The sequence below is a fragment of the Hyperolius riggenbachi genome, chromosome 4 (assembly GCF_040937935.1).
Source record: "Hyperolius riggenbachi isolate aHypRig1 chromosome 4, aHypRig1.pri, whole genome shotgun sequence".
Classification (NCBI taxonomy): domain Eukaryota; kingdom Metazoa; phylum Chordata; class Amphibia; order Anura; family Hyperoliidae; genus Hyperolius; species Hyperolius riggenbachi.
This window is the reverse complement of record NC_090649.1, coordinates 494,235,576-494,256,115: the sequence shown is the minus strand read 5'-3', so window position 1 is coordinate 494,256,115 and position 20,540 is coordinate 494,235,576. Positions and strand designations below refer to the sequence as shown.

Here is a 20,540-nt window from a genome sequence, read left to right as displayed (position 1 = left end):
TCCCTCTGTATTCCCACAGTGTACTCTATACCTGAGGATTCTATCCCTCTGTATTCCCACCATGTTCTCTATACCTGAGGATTCTATCCCTCTGTATTCCCACCATGTACCCTATACCTGAGGATACTATCCCTCTGTATTCCCACCATGTACCCTATACCTGAGGATACTATCCCTCTGTATTCCCACCATGTACCCTATACCTGAGGATACTATCCCTCTGTATTCCCACCATATACTCTATACCTGAGGATTCTATCCCTCTGTATTCCCACCGTGTACTCTATACCTGAGGATTCTATCCCTCTGTATTCCCACCGTGTACTATATACCTGAGGATTCTATCCCTCTGTATTCCCACCGTGTACTCTATACCTGAGGATTCTATCCCTCTGTATTGTACTCTATCTTCTATCTAAAGTGTGGAAGAGCATTTTGCAAGACTCAGCTAAAATTTACAGTTTCCATAGCAACTATACTGCAGACAAAACTTTGCATAAAATCAGGACAGTGTGGGGGACGAAGCTGCCATGCTCAACACAGCACACCTACGGAAAAGTTTACACATACTGTACATACCCTCAATATATACTGTATACACACACTCATTATGCACGCACACATATACACATGTATTGTATACACACGTCATATTACACACACACAATATTATGTACGCACACATTATATACACACACACAACTTATATACTGTACACATACAAGTCATATTATACACATTATATTCTGTACTCCCGTTATATATTGTATACACACACACACATATGAGTTATGTACTGTACACACACATTATATATACTGTATATACACACACACACACGTTACTGTATACTGTACACACATACCTTATATACTGTATACACACACACACTTTATGTACTGTATAATCCTAGACATACACATAGATAATTAAGTCTTGTCCATTCATTGTATGTCGATTCTGGATCTACAAGGTACCACACACACTGCACACGAGAGGTCTCCTGCCATCTATGCTCAAATATGAATAAACTGCAGAATCCTTCCTAGAGAGCTAACTATTATCACTTCTGAAATGTCTGTTGTATAATGGAAAGTTAAAAGGTATTCCAAACACAGACATTAAAAAGCAAAAGCACCATTATCCCCCCCCCCCCCCTAATCAGTCATAAAGAAATGTAAACATGTACCTACCTTTCACCGAATGCCCTTGAGACTGCTTCAATGCAGACGATAAACATAGTGGCGGCGACACGCTAAAGGGAGAAAAAAAAAAGAACAAAAACGTCAAAGAATATCTGACGGCTTTCTAGCGAGTAAATATCTTGAATATCATATAATATACTAGCATGCAGGAGACATCAGAGCAGCTCCACCACACATACGGCAATTTCTGAGTGTATACCTTACTATAAAGGACAACTGTAACAAGAGGTATGTGGAGGCTGCCATATGTTTCCTTCTAAGCAATACCATTTGCCTGGCAGCCCTGCTGATCCTTTGCCCCTGAACAAGCATGCAGCAGATCAGGTGTTTCTGACATTATTGTCAGATCTGACAAGATTAGCTGCATGCTTGTTTCTGGTGCGATTCAGACACTTCTGCAGCCAAATAGACCAGCAGGGCTGCCAGAAAATAAACATGGCAGCCTTCATATTCTTCTCACTTTAGTTGTCCTTTAAACCTGTTTACTGAGTTGATCTTGAAGGTGGACAAACCGGATAGATAGATAGTTCTCGGCTGAGGCAGCTGGTCAGCTGAGGCATCAGCAACAGAGCCAGTTTCTCAAATGATCCCATCTGAGCACATGCTGATGCTACTGTCTACATTAGCCCCACCTGCTCATGTCATCCCTCCGCCCCCTCCATAGCAGCACCACTCATCGCTAGCCTCAAGGCTAGCAACACTTCCCTTTCAAGCAGTGCCAAGTGTTTAACAGATCAACCGCAGCTTCCATTCACATGAATGGAAGCTGTTTTTAACAACGGTACCAGCATTTCCCATACTGCTAAACACTACAGTAAATCCTCTCGTCTCATCTGGACGCTACAGGTATGCTTGGCGGTTCGGTATCCCCCTGCGTGTGCCAAGACACGATTATTTAACAATAAGAAGCACCGCCGCTGTTTGCCAAATGCTTTTCTTAGTTTTCTTTTTTAGGTGCCTCCGATGAGTCATTGATACCGAACACATGTCGGGCGGAGCTTAGATGCGGAAGTGAAGCCACACATGCAACACTGAGAGGTGGCGGGACAACCTGGGATACCGAGCAGAACAAGCTGAGTGTGCGGCGGTAGGAACACTACCCGGGAATACAGAGGTCCTCAGCCTGCTAAGCGGCCAACAAGCGGGGGAGAGACGGTCCCAAAACTCTATGCTGTAGAATATCTTTGGAGCATGTGAGTGCATTGGAATTGTAATAAATTATAGCAGTTTTACACTATATGAGGCCCTTTTATTGAGGAACTGGAAGTGCAGCACAAAAGGGGCTTGATTCACTAAACCGTGATAACTCAAATATCACACCTTATCAAAGACATCACACCTTATCAAAGATATCACACCTTATCAAAGATATCACACCTTATCAAAGATATCACACCTTATCAAAGATATCACACCTTATCAGAGCAGCATAGCGAGCGCTACAAACCCGCAGGGGCTCAGGGCAGGACGAGTGCCATTGCCAATTAGCAGGCATATGTTCTTAGCACTCGCTATACCACTCTGATAAGGTGTGTTACCTTTGATAAGGTGTGCTATCTTTGACAAGGTGTGATATTAGAGTTATCACGGTTTAGTGCACCAAGCCCCTAGTGTGGAAGAAGCAGCTGAAGGTGAAAGGGAAGCTGAGGCTGGACGACCTGGGAACAGTCCTGAAGCTACATCTGACCTGCCAGTAGGTCGCTGCACTCGGCGAGTCGCTCACTAGCGTGTAGTGTGGCGGTGTTTTTCTCCAGAAAATAATATGAAATTCTACAGTTTTATTTTATGTTTAAATCTACTTTTTAAGTTTTAACTGTTTTATTGTTTTTGCTCAATGACACATTCATTGAAGTATGCCAGAGCTAAAATCTATGAACTATTTATCCATTTTATCTCTTTCCTGCTCTTAGAAGCCATTTTCTGCTAGGAAAGTGTTTTATAGTTGGAATTTCTTATCAGTGAGGGTCACACTGTAGTCACTTCCTGTCTGAGTCAGGATTGAGTCAGCCACTTATATACCTGATATTTAACTCTTTCAGGCAGAGAAAGAAAAAAAAGGAACACAGCCTAGTTATTTGTGTGCTAGGCACTGTACATACACATGTCTATCATTATGTCACATGTCACTTCGGGTATCCTTGAAAGGAGTTATCGAGGAAATTATACTAAATGAGCTTTACTCACCTGGGGCTTTCTCCAGCCCCTTGCAGCCGACTGTCCCACACCGACCGCTCTGCGCTGCTGTCCCGGACTCCGTGCATGGTGCAGAGGATGACCCCAGCGCAGTAAGCTGCGCACAAATTGGGCTGATTGACAGCGGTGGTTCGCGCAGGCACGGTGCGGACGGCCTCGGGGTCGGCCTTCGCACCCTGCGCAGAGACCGGGACGGCGGCGCAGAGCGGTCCGCATGGGACAGTCGGCTGCAAGGGGCTGGAGAAAGCCCCAGGTGCATAAAGCTCTTTTAGTATAATTTCCCTGATAACGCCTTTAAGGTGATATATCTGAGGCCTGTGAGCGCCATGCTCTTGCATATATAAACTATTTCCTGCTCGGTAGCTCTATTTACTCTGATGTTTGAGGTAGAGAAGGACTAGGAACAGCAAATCCGGTCTGATAGTCTAACTTTGGAACTATCCCAACATCCAACTCAAGCGTGGAGTTCCTCACAAGCTCAGCCAGTCTGGGTGTAACGAGAACGCCCTCACTGCACAATCTACTGGTGTTTTCATAAAGGCTTAGTTATTAGAATAGAAAGCCAACACAGGCCTGGCTCATTAGGTGTTAGCTGTACACATGCTGGATACGAGAGCTGCAATGGTGTCCTATAAAAGGTTGTTCAGGAGGAGGAAATGAATAGTTATCAGAAAGATGTAATACTTCTATTTGCAGGTTATGCAACATGTTGGGACGTACGCTAGCGTTTCCAGCACTAGTACTGAAAGCATGAAATGTTTATGGTCTAATATTGGCGGTTAAAAGAAAGCTAGATTTTGACCCCTTAAAAAGGTCCCTCTTAAAGCGGATCCAATATGAAAAACTATAACAAGTAACTTGTCTATATATCTTATCTAAAGTTTACACAGCAAATCTAGCTGAAAACAGCTTCAACAGTTTATGATTACTTATTCCTGTGACAGTAGCCATGCTCTGCTTGTAATCATTACACACAGGCAAGCTGCTCTGCATCTCCACCCCTCAGCCTGTGAAAACTTCAGTCCCCTCTCTTCCTCCCCTCTGTATTTAAAATCTCTGGTTAGTAACACCTCCTCCTCCTGCCCAGACTGAGCTCCCATAAGCCCTTGCTACACGAAACTGAAGCCCAGTGCACACCAAAACCTTTAGCAGATCTGCAAAACGCTAGAGGTTTTTGAAGCAGATTTCAGAGCGATTCTAGGCATGTTTTCTAAACATGCCTAGCGTTTTTTGGAGTGCTTTGTGTAGCAGATTACAAATATTGTTACAGTAAAGCTGTTACTGAACAGCTTCTGTAACAAAAACGCCTGGAAACCAGCTCTGATCTAGCATTTTTCAGAGCAGTTTTCCACTTTCCTATACTATAAATTTGAGGCAGAAACGCCTCAGAAATCTACAAAATGCTGCAGCCCCTGAGTTTGCGTTTGTGGAAAAAACGAGCCGCTCTGGTGTGCACCAGCCCATTCACTTTCATTAGCCAAGCGGTTTTCCCCCTGCAAGCGTTTTAAAAACCGCTTCAGAACCGCTCTGGTGTGCGCCAGCCCTCAGAGTGCCAAAACATTGGAGGAGCTGTGGGCGTGGCTTGTTTAGTTTATAGGGAATTAGAGTATTAAAAATAAATAAAAAATATTTGGCTTGAGGAATGACCTATAAACTATATGTAAGGAACACAATTCTGCAATGAGTAAAGTTTATCTCGGTTCCACTTTAAACTGGGGCCAGAAGAAAAATTGCAAGCTTCTTCAGGACTCGCTAATAATATTCGTCACTTAGGACTTATTGCAATGTCATCAGTCGGATAGCTGTCTAGAAAAGAACTTCAGGGATATTAAAACTTTTGCAGCTGATCACTTTTAAACAATTCGTTTTTTGTTTTAAAGTGTAGATGCCCATAAAGTGAACGTGAAACGTGGAGGAGATGGAGGCTGCCATATTTATTTCATTTTAAACAATACCAGTTGCCTGGCTGTCCTGCTGATCCTCTGCCGCCCAATTCTTTTAGTCCTAGGCCCTGAACAAGCATGCAGCATATCAGATGTTTCTGACTGAAGAATGATTAGCTGCATGCTTGTTTCAGGTGTGCTTCAGACACTACTGCAGCCAAAGACATCAGTAGGACTGCCAGGCAACTAGTGTTAAAAAAGAAATTAATATTTCAGCCTCCATATATCTGTTGCTTCATGTTCCTTTTAAAGCGCACCTGATGTGACATGGATAAACATAGGTACATATAGTACTAGTTCTGCTGTGAAACTGGCTGAAGTCCTTTCTGATTTCCAGCACAAGTGGTAATTATTCAAATGAGCTTGTGGAACAGCTGCAGAAGCCAAGACTTTTACCTGGTGAGAAAAGCATGCTGAGATTGTCTTATGCTAGGTACACACAATGGGTTTTTTCGTTTGATCCTCTTATCTTTTATTATCAATTTCCATTCACTTCTATGAGAAAATCACCCAGAAAAACAATTGAAACTAATATCAGACATGATGGAAATTATCGAACCATCTATCTAACACTAAATTGTATGGTGTGTACCTAGCATTTAAAGAGAAACTCCAACCTAGAATTGAACTTTATCCCAATCAGTAGCTGATACCCCCTTTTACATGAGAAATATAATAATTTTCACAAACAGACCATCAGGGGGCGCTGTATGACTGATTTTGTGATGAAACCCCTCCCACAAGAAGCTCTGAGTACCTCGGTACTCTGGGCAAACTGCCACAATGTAACAATGTTCACAGACAGGAATTAGCTGTTTACAGCTGTCTCTAACAGCCAAAACAGCTAGCAGCAGCTACATAACCTGCCCATAGTAACAATGTCACCATGTAATACATGTCAGAATGTAAATCTGGGAGAGGAAAGATTTTACAATGAGCAAACACTGACTAAATTATTTATACATAATTATGGTAAAAAATTAAGCACTTTTTTTTACTACATTATTTTCACTAGAGTTCCTCTTTAAGCGTACCAGAGCTGACAATTAATAAAAGTTTTATACATACCAGCGGCTTCCTCCAGCCCCATCCGCACTGATCACTCCCACGCCGCCGTCCTCAGCCTACTCCAGTATCGGGTTCCGTAACTTCCTCCAGTTGCGGCCATTCCAAAGCAATGGAAGAGCGCTCTTTACGCATGTCTCCAGCAGCCACCGGAGGGCGCACTTCTCCTGAGCAGACTGGCCCCGACTGGAGGGAGTTATGGGACCCGGTACAGAAGACAGAGAAGGCTGAGGACGGCGGGATGGGAGCGGTCTGTGCAGATGGGGCTGGAGGAAGCCCCAGGTATGTATAAAACGTTTATGGTCAGCTCTGGTTTCCTCTAAGGCTTGTACACACGCATGATCATAGTCAGCCGGCAGTCAGGCGTGTGTACAGTGGCTTCCGACCGACGCTTCTCCAGCAATCCGCCTGGCGGATCAACTTGGCTGAGTGACGGCAAACTCCATTGTGCAAGCCCCTCCCCACCTGCCGTCTGACATCACGGAACAGCTGAACATATGAACTTTTCAGGTGTATTCAATCATTCAGGTTTGCAATAAAGGTATAACTTGGACATTTGAATCCATTGAAAGTCCATGGCATTGAGCTCCATTTGCGGCGTTACTAAACATCTCACCTTGTAGGGGAGGCAGGAGGGGTGTACAACGCGAGGGCTGCAGAGAATGGCTGTTTCTTCAGTGCTTGGACTAGATTGGGTTTATACTCCGGATCCACACACCATAAGGAGCCTTTCCCGTTTACCTGCAAGCACAGTTGGCAACAATGCTAATTAGTAGAGATAAAGTACAGACAAGCTATTTACAGAGACTTCATTCTAGAACCAGACAGGTGTGACTGACAAGCTGCTGGGCTACAACCAAAATACTCTGAAAAACAAAGTCTGGATTCCATAAGATCTGGTCTCCAGCACAGCTAATAGAAAATAAAAACTAATAGAAGTAATAGAAGCCTGAGATGGTCATCAAATCAGTCGTCATAACAGGTAAGCACTCTTTACAGCCAGGGCTGTGGAGACTGTACAAGGGTTAGGGTTACAGAGATAGACACACTACTCTGCCTAAACCAGCACAAAACACATTACTTTATTCAGAATAAAGACTTTTCATTGTGGGCTGTGCAAGAGTTTGAGTCTGTTTTTAAAGGAAACCTAAAAACTGAGAGGGATATGGATGTTTCCTTTTAAACAATACCAGTTGCCTGGCAGTCCTGCTGATCTCTTTGGCTGCAGTAGTGGCTGAATCGCATACCTGAAACAAGCATGCAGCTAATCCAGTCTGACATCAGTCAGAGCACCTGATCTGCATGCCTGTTCAGGGGCTGTGGCTAAAAGTATTACTATTCCCCCTCCAGGCCGCCATGGATAGTGGCTATCGCTGGAAGCCGAATTATTGTTTTAAAAGCAACTTCAACTCCCTCTTCTGATGGCGCTGAAGTTACTCCGTGCGCTGCTATAGCCGTGGTTCCTATTACGGCCTATGGTGGCGCCGGCTGCACCCAAATCTCCAGCGCTGGATTCAGCATGTTTGGCCGTGAGAGAGTGCGCAGTAAGCTGAGGATGCTCGGGAAGGAACGGCTCCATGCTACTGCACAGTCACGCTCTCGTCACATAAGAGAGGCGTGGCCCCGGTATGCAGGTGGACCATGCTGGGGGGGGGGTGATGTCTAAAGCATACTAAGGGAAGACCCAATAGTATCCTGAGGCTTCCCTGAGTGCAACTAAGTATCACAGTTAGGGCCATAAATATTTGGACAGAACCACCATTTTTTCTACTTTTGGATCTGTACATCACCACAGTGAATTGTAAATGAAACATTTCCGATGCAGGTGAAGTACAGACTCTCAGCTTTAATTCAGTGGAGTGAACGAACGATTGTATAAAAATGGGAGCCAGCTAACGTATTTTTCTAAAGGTGCGTAAACACGCTATTGTAAGAAACGAAGGGTCCGTCAGACCCTCCCGCTGGGCGGACGTTCTGCCGACAGTACGACGTGTGTACAGTCTGTCAGCTGTACAAAATCCCTTCATTTCAGGGGCTCAAAAGTAAATGGACAATTGATTCAAAGGCTATTCCATGGGTAGATGTGGGCAAGTCCATTATTATCAGTTAAAGCAGACCCAAACCAAACTTAAATTCAAAATATTTAGTTGCAGCACTCTGACACATAGAAAGATAAATAAACACTCCTTCAAGCCTATGAGCATTTCAGTGCATGCTTTTCACCCTTCTCTTTCCATAACTAGGGTTATACAGGTGGCAGCCATTACTTCTGAGATTAGTAGGAGGTTTTAGATCATGGGGATGTTTGTCATCAGCTACCCTCCCTCACAGGGGCGTGGTCTATGTGAAATATCACACAAGCTGAGATCACCTCCCCTGTGACATCATCAGTAGCAGCCTGTGTTTTGTTTTTTATCTCCTCCACCAGTCTGCCGGATTCTGTCCTGGCAATATGAAAGGAAGGGAGGGGTTCCTCCAATAAATGTAAAATATTTTATATTTGTCATCATGCAGCTGAAAAAAGGCTGCTATTTATTATTAGAAGTTAGAAAATAGATTTTATTTCTGAAATCTTGTATTTTTAATTTGGGTCCACTTTAAGCAGATACAAGGCCTGGAGATGATTTGATGTGTGGTTCTTGCATGTGGAAGATTTTGCTGTGAACAGACAACATGCGATCGAAAGAGCTCTCCATGCAGGTGAGAGAAATCATCCTTAAGCTGCGAAAACAGAAAAAAAAAACATCCGAGAAATTGCTACAATATTACGAGTGGCAAAATCGACAGTTTGGTACATCCCGAGAAAGAAAGCAATCACTGGTGAACTCAGCAACGCAAAAACACCTGGACATGCACAGAAGACAACAGTACAATCATTTCCATGGTGAAGAGAAATCCCTTCACAAAAGCCAACCAAGTGCACAATACTCTCCAGGGGGAGGTGTATTGATAACCAAGTCTACTATAAAGAGAAGACTGCATGAGTGTAAATACAGAGGGTGCACTGCAAGGTGCAAGCCACTCATAAGAATAGAACGGCTAGACAGGACAGTTCTGGAAAAACATTCTTAGGACAGATGAAATCAAGATCAGCCTCTACCAGAATGATGGCAAGAAACGTAAAGTATGGAGAAGGCGTGGAACAGGTCATTATCCAAAGCAACCCACATCATCTGTAAAACATGGTTGAGGCATTCTGATGGCTAAGGAGTGCATGGCTGCCAGTGACACTGGGGCTCTAGTGTTTATTGATGATGTGACACAGGACAGAAGCAGCCAAAGGAATTCTGAGGTGTTCAGAGACATACTGTCTGCTCAAATCCAGCTAAATGTAGTCAAACTGATTGGGCAGCATTTCTTGATACAGATGGACAATGACCCAAAACCTACAGCCAAAGCAACCCAGGAATTAGACGAAAGTGAAAAATTCTTGAACGACCAAGTCAGTGACCTGATCTTAAAGAGGAACTGAAGTAAGAGGTATACGGAGGCTGCCATATTTATTTCCTTTTTATCAATACCAGTTGCCTGGCTGTTCTGCTGATCCTCTGCCTCTAATACTATTATGCTACGTACACACATGCGACAACGATCGTTCGTTGAGAACGACGAACGAACTTTTAATTGATGAAAGAACGACCTATGTAAAGATAGTTTTAAAAGGTGTGTAACGATCTGATCGTTAGAACGAACGTTACATCACGTAAAGCAACTATTGCGCCTGCGCATAAAAATGAGAAGTTTCATGGAGAAATTTGTGAAATGCGCATGTCAAGCATAGTACGAACGACCGTTTCCAACGATGTACTACTTTTGCAAACGATCGTCGTTGGTTAAAATCCGCCGAGACAGAACTTTCTTTTGTAGCGATTTGGCTCGTTCGTCGTTTGCCTTTATAGTCGGTGGTTCGTTTTTTGTAACGATCGTCGTTGGTAAAGATCGGGGAACGATCGTTACAAACGACTATAGTCGCATGTGTGTACGCACCTCTAGCCATAGCCCCTGAACAAGCATGCAGCAGATCAGGTGTTTCAGACTTGAAAGTCAGATCTGACAGGACTAGCTGCATGCTGGTTTCTGGTGTTATTTAGATACTACTGCAGAGAAATAGACCAGCAGGGCTGCCAGGCAACTGGTATTGATCAAAAGGAAATAAATATGGCAGCCTCCGTATACCTCTCACTTCAGTTCCCCTTTAACCCAACTGAGCAGCATTTCACTTGCTGAAAGCTAAACTTCAGAAAGAAATGCCAACAAACAGCAACTGAAAGGACACTAAAAAGGAGGAGACCCGGCATCTGGTGAGGTCTACGAGTTCAAGACTTCAGACTGCCATTGTCAGCAAAGGGTTTTCAACCAAGCATTAGCAATGAACATTTTATTTCCAGATATTTCATTTGTCGAATTACCTTTGAGCTTCTGAAATGAAGAGATCGCGTAAAAAAATAAATTTAAAAAAAAAAAAAAAACCTATGCTGTGATCTTTCTCTGCCTGAAAGAGTTAGGGCCCGTTTCCACTAGCGCGAATCCGCATGCAGACAACGCATACGGATTCGCATAGGCAATACAAGTTGATGGGATGGTTTCCACTTGTCAGTTTTCATTTGCGTTTTTGTGTTCTGCAACATATTCGTATGCACATTCCACACGCAGGCGAATCGCAGACAATGTATTTAATAGGGAAATCGCATGCGTTTTTTTTTGCATGCGGATTTCACCGCGATTTCGCATCGAAAGTAATGTAAATTGACACAGGCAGTGACATGGGTAAAAATCGCATATACCCTGCCTTTGCGAAATCACGGCAAAATCCGCATGCGATTTCATCAGCGGTGATATGCGGCGAATCCGCACCGCAATAGTGGAAACGGGCCCTGAATCATCAGGTATGCAAGTGGCAGTTCCTGTCTGAGTCAGAACACTACAGTGTGACCCTCACTGATAAGAAATTCCAACTATAAAACACTTTCCTAGCAGAAAATGGCTTCTGAGAGCAGGAAAGGGATAAAAAGGGTCAATCGTTCATAGATTTTAGCTCTGGCATACTTCAATGAATGTGTCATTGAGCAAAAACAATAAAAAAAAAAAAACTGTACAAACTTAAAAAGTAGATGTAAATATAAAAAATAAAACTGGAATATCTTAACCCTTTGCCGACCGCTCCAAAGCGATTGGCGTGAACGCAGCGGCGGCAGCGCCAGGACCACTCCACGGCAATTGACGTGAAGTCCTGGGGCGGGGTTTTATAAGAGATTGCGCGCGCATCTCTGCTTGAATGACGGAGCTCCGCCATCAGTGGTCGCCGCTAGGAGACTGTTAGTAAGAAAGATTAGTAAAACTTATTTAAAAAAATAAAAAAATAAACATCCCAGTGGGGATCAGAGCCCACCAACAGAAGTCTCTGTTAGTAGGCAGAAAAGGGGGGGGGGAAATAATGTCTTGTGTGCTGTGTTGTATGGCCCTGCAGCTTGGCCTTAAAGCTGCAGTGGCCTAATTAGTAAAAAATGGCCTGGTCACCAGGGGAGTTTAAGCCCGTGGTCATTAAGTGGTTAAAAAGTCATTTTTAGGAGAAGGAGGATAGTTACAATTGTTTATTTTATTTCATGAATTTATTTTCACCTCGGGTGTGCTTTAAGACTTCTTATCATGTAGAAGTTCCCCCTGCTGGTTAGAACTGTTAAGAAGAACGAACTGTCAGTAATGCTTTGATAAATCTGGCCTACTGGGTCAGGCTTGTAAGCTAAAGGTGCGTACACACATGCGACTATAGTCGTTTGTAACGATCGTTCTCCGATCTTTACCAACGACGATCGTTACAAAAAACGAACCACCGACTATTAAGGCAAACGACGAACGAGCCAAATCGCTACAAAAGAAAGTTCTGTCTCGGCGGATTTTAACCAACGACGATCGTTTGCAAAAGTAGTACATCGTTGGAAACGGTCGTTCGTACTAGGCTTGACATGCGCATTTCCCAATTTCTCCGTGAAACTTCTCATTTTTATGCGCAGGCGCAATAGTTGCTTTACGTGATGTAACGTTCGTTCTAACGATCAGATCGTTGCACACCTTTTAAAACTAACTTTACTTAGGTCGTTCTTTCATCAATTAAAAGTTCGTTCGTCGTCCTCAACGAACGATCGTTGTCGCATGTGTGTACGTAGGATAAATCTTATGTCATGGAAAGACTCCACTCCTCCTACGGTAGACATGTGGAGGACACATATGAAAAGCTATTTGAGATTGGAGAAACTGATCTATGTCCAGAGCATAAATGTGAAAAGATTTGGGGCAGTTGTTGGATATACTTGGCTGATTAGGTATTGATAGGATATTGTGGCTTTCCTAACTGTACTATGTAATAAGTCTGGGGTCCATGTCGTTGGGCATTATTAGAGCGCTGAAATGGTATATGATGGTCTTTATTCTGTCTGGGGCGATGCAATTACTGATGTGCGATCTCTGTAAGCCCACATTTTGGTCAGTTTTACGCACAGTGCTGGAGGGTGGCAACCACACTGAATTTGTCATTGACAACAATGTCCCAAATGGGATTTTTCTTTATTGCCATTTGTGACAACCACGAGTGGGTCAGACATTGACGATTCCTCGAGGTTTGAATTTTTTTTCTCAAACTGTAATCTGGCTGAAATCCACTCTTCAAAACCAAAGAAAAAGCGCAAAACTAGTATAGACGGCATAAAAACTGCAAATTTACTAGAACATTTATATAGTTGAATAAATGACCTACACAATGTAGTTATAAAGTTATAGGTCCACAATCTATCGAACACCCACAACAGGTTTAGACACAGATAGTGAAAATAAGCTCCCTATATTTGAATTCACCAAGGCATATACAATTAGTAACTGTCCCTGTGTCCTTGGGCCCGTGCTTTTTGCTACTGCGCATATGCGCAGCATGGACAGCCATTGGGCCAAGAGGACGGGGCCTGATAGCCAGGCGGGCGGATGCGCACTGACATGCGGCGGTGGTGAGAGACAGACCTAGAGCCCATTTTTAAACGAGCGTAGGTCTACTAGTAATTTTATAAGCCAACAATATAGGCCAATATTGGTCATATTAGACACTGTGCGGTAAATAAGCTATATGCAATTTATTGATCTATATACAGTGGAGGAAATAATTATTTGACCCTTCACTGATTTTGTAAGTTTGTCCAATGACAAAGAAATGAAAAGTCTCAGAACAGTATCATTTCAATGGTAGGTTTATTTTAACAGTGGCAGATAGCACATCAAAAGGAAAATCGAAAAAATAAGATAGCAACTGATTTGCATTTCATTGAGTGAAATAAGTTTTTGAACCCTCTAACAATAAAAGACTTAATACTTAGTGGAAAAACCCTTGTTTGCAAGCACAGAGGTCAAACGTTTCTTGTAATTGATGACCAAGTTTGCACACATTTTAGGAGGAATGTTGGTCCACTCCTCTTTGCAGATCATCTCTAAATCCCTAATGTTTCGAGGCTGTCTCTGTGCAACTCTGAGCTTGAGCTCCCTCCATAGGTTTTCTATTGGATTAAGGTCCAGAGACTGACTAGGCCACTCCATGACCTTAATGTGCTTCTTCTTGAGCCACTCCTTTGTTGCCTTTGCTGTATGTTTTGGGTCATTGTCGTGCTGGAACACCCATCCACGACCCATTTTCAGTTTCCTGGCAGAGGGAAGGAGGTTGTCGTTCAGGATTTCACGATACATGGCTCCGTCCATTTTCCCGTTAATGCGATTAAGTTGTCCTGTGCCCTTAGCAGAAAAACACCCCCAAAGCAAAATGTTTCCACCTTGCTTGACGGGGGGGACGGTGTTTTGGGGGTCATAGGCAGCATTTTTCTTCCTCCAAACACAGCGAGTTGAGTTAATGCCAAAGAGCTCTATTTTGGTCTCATCAGACCACAGCACCTTCTCCTAGTCACTCACAGAATCATTCAGGTGTTCATTGGCAAACTTCAGACGGGCCTGCACATGTGCCTTCTTGAGCAGGGGGACCTTGCGAGCCCTGCAGGATTTTAATCCATTGCGGTGTAATGTGTTTCCAATGGTTTTCTTGGTGACTGTGGTCCCTGCTAATTTGAGGTCATTCAATAACTCCTCCCGTGTAGTTCTAGGATGCTTTTTCACCTTTCTCAGAACCATTGACACCCCACGAGGTGAGATCTTGCGTGGAGCCCCAGAGCGAGGTCGATTGATGGTCATTTTGTGCTCCTTCCATTTTCGAACAATCGCACCAACAGTTGTCACCTTCTCTCCCAGCTTCTTGCTAATGGTTTTGTAGCCCATTCCAGCCTTGTGCAGGTCTACAATTTTGTCTTTGACATCCTTGGACAGCTCTTTGGTCTTTCCCATGTTGGAGAGTTTGGAGTCTGCTTGCTTGATTGATTCTGTGGACAGGTGTCTTTTATACAGGTGACTAGTTAAGACAGGTGTCCTTAATGAGGGTGACTAATTGAGTAGAAGTGTCTAACCACTCTGTGGGAGCCAGAACTCTTAATGGTTGGTAGGGGTTCAAAAACTTATTTCACTCAATGAAATGCAAATCAGTTGCTATCTTTTATTTAAGGTTATTTTTTCGATTTTCCTTTTGATGTGCTATCTGCCACTGTTAAAATAAACCTACCATTGAAATGATACTGTTCTGAGACTTTTCATTTCTTTGTCATTGGACAAACTTACAAAATCAGTGAGGGCTCAAATAATTATTTCCTCCACTGTAAAATGTTCAAATAAATTTGCAGTTTCTGTGCCATCTACCAGTGCTTGCAGCTGCAATATAGATTAAGCCTAAATAAATCCACCCTTACCTTTTAGAAAAAGGGCTTTATTGCAGTCAGTGTCGGCTGAGTTTTTCCTGAAACTCATGAGAGCAATAGGAAGTCAGTGAAACCAGACAGCAATAAACGTCTAGAGATGCTAAAGGTTCATACACATGCTAGAGGAAACTGCTGACCAGGGGCATACCTGGGTAATATAGAGCCTATGGCAAACATTGAAAATACGCCCCCACCCTCCCCCCATCAGAGCCCCCTTCCCCTCTAAAAACAGCATCGTTTCTCACATACATGTGTTATAATTGCATGCGTTTTTTTGGCTCGAGACATTGCTGAAGTTACTTTTCTGGAGTTACTGCTTATTCCCTCTCTGTCCTGTTTTCTAACACGAAGCCATGTGCACCCTACATATATAAATTAAGTAGCCATGTTCCCCAGATAATAATCTGATTTGAGATCTGAGTGATGTGGAGGCATGGGGGCGTGGCACAGGAGTCCAATCACCGCCAGGCTGCGCTATGGGGTGGATTAGGACTCCCCCTGACATCACGACGTCGATGACGTCATTCCGTTCGTCAACATGGTGAAGGGAGAAGCCCTACAGGAAATACCGTTCAGAACGGGATTTCCTGATGGGTTTGATCGCCGGCGGCGATCGGAAGGGTGGGAGGGAGAGAGCAGGGAGGGGGGAATCATGTAGCTAGCGCTAGGCTAGCTACATAAAAAAATAAATAAATAACTTAAGTCACAAAAACCCTCCCGCGGCCGTGCGTAATCAAAACGCCAGAGAGGTTAAAAGACAAATGAAGTGAGAAAACTATGGAGGCTGCAATATTTATTTATTTTAAATAATACCAGTTGCCTGGTAGCCCTGCTGATCCATTTGGCTGCAGTAGTGTCTGAATCCCACCAGAAACAAGCATGCAGCTAATCTTGTCAGATCTCACAATAAATGTCAGAAACACCTGATCTGCTGCATGCTTGTTCAGGGGCTATGGCTAAAAGCATTAGAGGCAGAGGATCAGCAGGACACCCAGGCAACTATTATTGCTTAAAGTGAATGGGAACCACATTTTTAAAAAAAATGAAGCAAATACTTACCTAAGGAGAGGGAAGGCTCTGGGTTGTATAGAGCCTTCCGTCTCCTCTCTCGGTGCTCTCTATCCTGTGCTGGCTCCCCCCGTTTCAATCCCCCGCCGAAAGGGTATTTGGAAGTCTTCAGGAGCCGTGTCCTCCTGAAGACGTGTGGCTCCATACTGCACAGGCGTGAGCGTGCAAGAGAGCGTGCTTGCGCAGGTGCAGTACAGGGCCACCCTTCTTCAGGAGCACTCGGGCTCCCTGAAGACTTCTGAAGCCTCCTTCGGCCGGGTAAAGCAGTATTTGACTAAATTAGTCACTGCTACCGGGCGAGCCAGCACTGGAACGAGGGGACCAGGAGAGGAGCCGGAAGGCTCTATAGGACCCAGAGCCTTCCCTCTCCTTGGGTAAGTATCTGTCTCATTTTTTTTAAATGCGGTTCCCATTCACTTTAAAGGAAATAAATATGGCAGCCTCCATATACCTCTCGTTACAGTTGCCCTTTAAGCCTGGTAAAGATCTAACCACCTGAATAGTTTCCAGTTCTTGGATCTGACTGGTAGAGGTCTGTCTGCCTGAGATGTTGTCCACCCAGTAATCGGATGAGAAATGTAGCCCCACTAGAATAGCTACTGTCCTGCAGACTACGCCAAGTGAGGAGACATGAACACTCGCTGCTGGAACCCAAAGCAGTCCACATCTGTTGTGTTTAATCTATTGTGAGCGCGTAGTTGTACTGTGCCGTTTGCTTTAGCTAAACTGCATACAGGTCCACTTTAAGCACAAATAGAAGCCATTTCTCCCTGCACATTCCTTTGCGTAGTGATTACGGCTCGTCCTGCATTTATTTCATGTAGGGAAGATCTTTCGTTTAGCAGGAACACGGGCTTGTCTCACATTACTAAAAGCTCAAGAGCAGAGCCAGCAGAAGGAAGTGCTGCCATGACAACCCAAACCAGACGGTTATCTGAGCCCATAGCTAGACTTGCAGTGTGCAGAGCCACAGCCATATATAGAGTGATTAATATGCACTATCAGCTCTGTAGTAACAACTGCACTGCGCTCCTCTATGGCTGGGACATCACCCATACTTCCCAGCAAAGGACAGGAGAGAAATGGAACTGAACACAACCGTTACATGCTACAGAAACTAGTCACGGCCCTTAAATATAAAGTGCATTTGGGGGGGGGGGGGGGGGGGGGAAATGAACATATTTTATTCAGAGGATTCACGAATTTGCAAGTCGTGAAGGATGCCAAACATCTGCACGACTGTCCTGAAAATACACGCTAATGTGAACGATAATCAATCTGACTGATAGCAGACCTAAACACGCAAACAGCTCCGTAAAGCTGTACCCCTACAAACAGCACAAATACAAATTCCATCAAGTTTGGTTAGCAGGGCTGGGGAGTCACAGCAGTTTTGGATACCTGGAGTTGGAGTCAGAGATTTTCTAAAATAATAAGAGTATTTTTGTACCAACTCCACAGCCCTGCAAGAGACTAAAGGCTCATACACACATCAGACTATAGTCTTTGGAAAATGAAAGATCACAGACCAATCTTACCACCATCCATGTAGTATGAGAGCCACACCTACACAGTCTATTCTATGGAGCTGCACTCCCCATCAGATAGAGATCTTACCCCCTTCCATGTAGTATGAGAGCCACACCTACACAGTCTATTCTATGGAGCTGCACTCCCCATCAGACAGAAATCTTACCCCCTTCCATGTAGTATGAGAGCCACACCTACACAGTCTATTCTATGGAGCTGCACTCCCCATCAGACAGAAATCTTACCCCCTTCCATGTAGTATGAGAGCCACACCTACACAGTCTATTCTATGGAGCTGCACTCCCCATCAGACAGAAATCTTACCCCCTTCCATGTAGTATGAGAGCCACACCTACACAGTCTTTTCTATGGAGCTGCACTCCCCATCAGAAAAAAATCTTTGCAAGATGCTGCACACTAAGATGCTGTACAGACACAAAAGATCAGTATCTGCAAAAGATCTGTTCCTGCCAAAAATCCATTCCTGCAAATTGCATTCATAGTCCATGAGATCTGCAGATCATCATACACAAATGATTTACCTGACATTCATCTGCAGATCAGATCCACCAGGATGGATTTTCACTGGTATGGTTGGGTAGTGCTACATCTGTGCCGCTTACATACAAGACACTCGTATGGTTGGGTAGTGCTGTGTCTGTGCCCATCTGTGCTGCTTACATACAGGGCAGCCATCGGATGGGGGGGGGGGGGGGGGGGGGGTTGGGGACATCTGACACTGCAGTGAGGGGCCCAGGGCCCCAGAAGCCAAAGTGCTGGAAGAGCTGCTTGTGCTGGCTGCGGGCCTGTGGTTCACTAACCAGCACACCGCGTTCCAGCACTGAGAGAAGAGTGACATCACCGCTTGAACGTGGGGAGCAGATGAGTGAGCCCGCTACAGCAGACTTTCTATACTGGGGCACCACCTATATCTGGCTACAGGCTACACATACTGGGGCACCACCTACCTGTCTATACTGCGGCTGGAACCACCTATACCTAGCTACTTATACTGGGGCACCAGCTATACTTGGCTACTTATACTGGGGCGCCTATAGCTTGCTACCTATACTGGGGGCACCTGTACCTGGCTAACCTATACTGGTGCACCACCCATACCAGGCTATCTTTACTGGGGCCAACTATACCAGGCAACCTATACCAGGGGCACCACCTATAATTGAATACCTATACTGGGCTATACTGGGGCACAAGCTATACCAGGCTACCTATACTGGGGCACCACCTACACCTGGCTACTTATACTGGGGACACCTATGCCTGGATACCTATACTGGGGGCACCTATACCTGGCTAGGGCAGGGGGACAAGCTGAGACAGAAGGGGACAAGAGGTAACACGGGGGATAAAAGAGGCAGACAAAAGAGGCATTGGGAGAAAAGAGATGAGACGGGAACATGAGGTCACACCAAAATTTCTGATGGCGGTCCTGCTCGTATGGTTGGGTAGTGACGTGTCTGTTCTCACCTGTGCTGCTTACATACATACACGCCTTCTTCACCTGATACCCACTGCACACAGCACTATCTGGGTGTCAGTCGCATTGATACCTAGCAGTAGAATGGACCCTCTTTCCCCCCCCCAAAAAAAAACCACACAAATACAGTTCTCCAAGACAATCACACAATATTGTTGTATCTAGCACTTGCTGTACCATAAAGTAAGAAGGGGCAGATCACAGAGTGAACTACATAGAGCATATTCCACCATGCAATTGCAACCGCCAGCAGTGGATCTGGAAGAGAGGGTGAGTTGGCCTGGGGGCAACTTGTGAATTTTACACAGGTGACGTTATTTTGGGACAAAGGCATGAAGGATAACTATATGGGCAATACAGCATTACAATAAAAGCTTAAATATAGAATGAGATTCTACTTTAAAACCCAACTCACTTTATCACTTACTTTCCCGTGACTTCTTTCAACTTTCCGAAAGCATTTGTTTAGCGAGAGGTTGTGTCTGACGGAGTTCTTCCAGCCGGTGGGGGCAGTGGCAAAATAAGGGAACCGGTGAAGGATCCAGCTGTAGATCTCCTTCACTGGCAGACATTTGTTGGGAGAGTGCTCGATGGCCATATAAATCAGCAGGCTGAAGGAGTAGGGAGGTTTGGAAGAGGCAGAAGTCTTCTCTGGGTTTCGACACCCTGATGGAGAATTGTCACCTTCGATGTCATACAGAGGATTATTTGCTGCAAGACCCTCGCTTCCCAAACTGAAGTTATTCAGCAAGTTTGTGCTCTCGTGAAGCCAGTTCAAGTTTGTCAGCTCTTCGTCTGCAGGGCCGCAGTCCACAGCGGAGGCCTTTGGCCTGTCAGCGCCAACTTCCTCCGGCAGGCTACCCATTGTGTCCGTCTGACTCAGTCCTGCGACTTTCTCTCCTCCGGGAGTGTCTACGTTCTTGTCAGGAGTCATTCCCGTAACCGGACCCATGCAATCCTGTCACTCTGCAACACAAAGGGCACAAAGACGTTAGACCGATTCACCACCAATGTGTGCATCATACATTAAGTGAAAAGCTCGGTAAAGTGACAGTGTCGCACTAAAAAATTGTGGGGTATGTGCTCTGTAGCATAGTATTAATCCCTACCTAATTAACCCTTTTGTCACCCATACTTGGCCTTAAGTTTCGTGGAAACCTGTAATGACTGCTGCCTGTATTGATTGGATGCAGTCACTAGGGCGACA

The 20,540-nt window shown here is 44.5% G+C and overlaps 1 protein-coding gene across 4 annotated transcripts in view; it reads right to left on the bottom strand.

The window, feature by feature from the left end:
• FOXN2 (forkhead box N2) overlaps window positions 1-20,540 on the bottom strand; it is an 89,584-nt gene that overhangs the window by 19,210 nt on the left and 49,834 nt on the right. For 2 of the 4 annotated variants that reach the window (XM_068233056.1, XM_068233058.1), the window contains exons 2-4: window positions 19,749-20,299; window positions 7,023-7,147; window positions 1,194-1,255 (exon numbers count right to left, since the gene is read on the bottom strand). In XM_068233056.1, coding sequence (XP_068089157.1) covers window positions 1,194-1,255; window positions 7,023-7,147; window positions 19,749-20,285 — 724 coding nt within the window. In that variant the 5' untranslated portion in view covers window positions 20,286-20,299. The remainder of the gene's footprint in view (window positions 1-1,193; window positions 1,256-7,022; window positions 7,148-19,748; window positions 20,300-20,540) is intronic. The other 2 variants (XM_068233057.1, XM_068233059.1) reach the window with 1 other exon arrangement.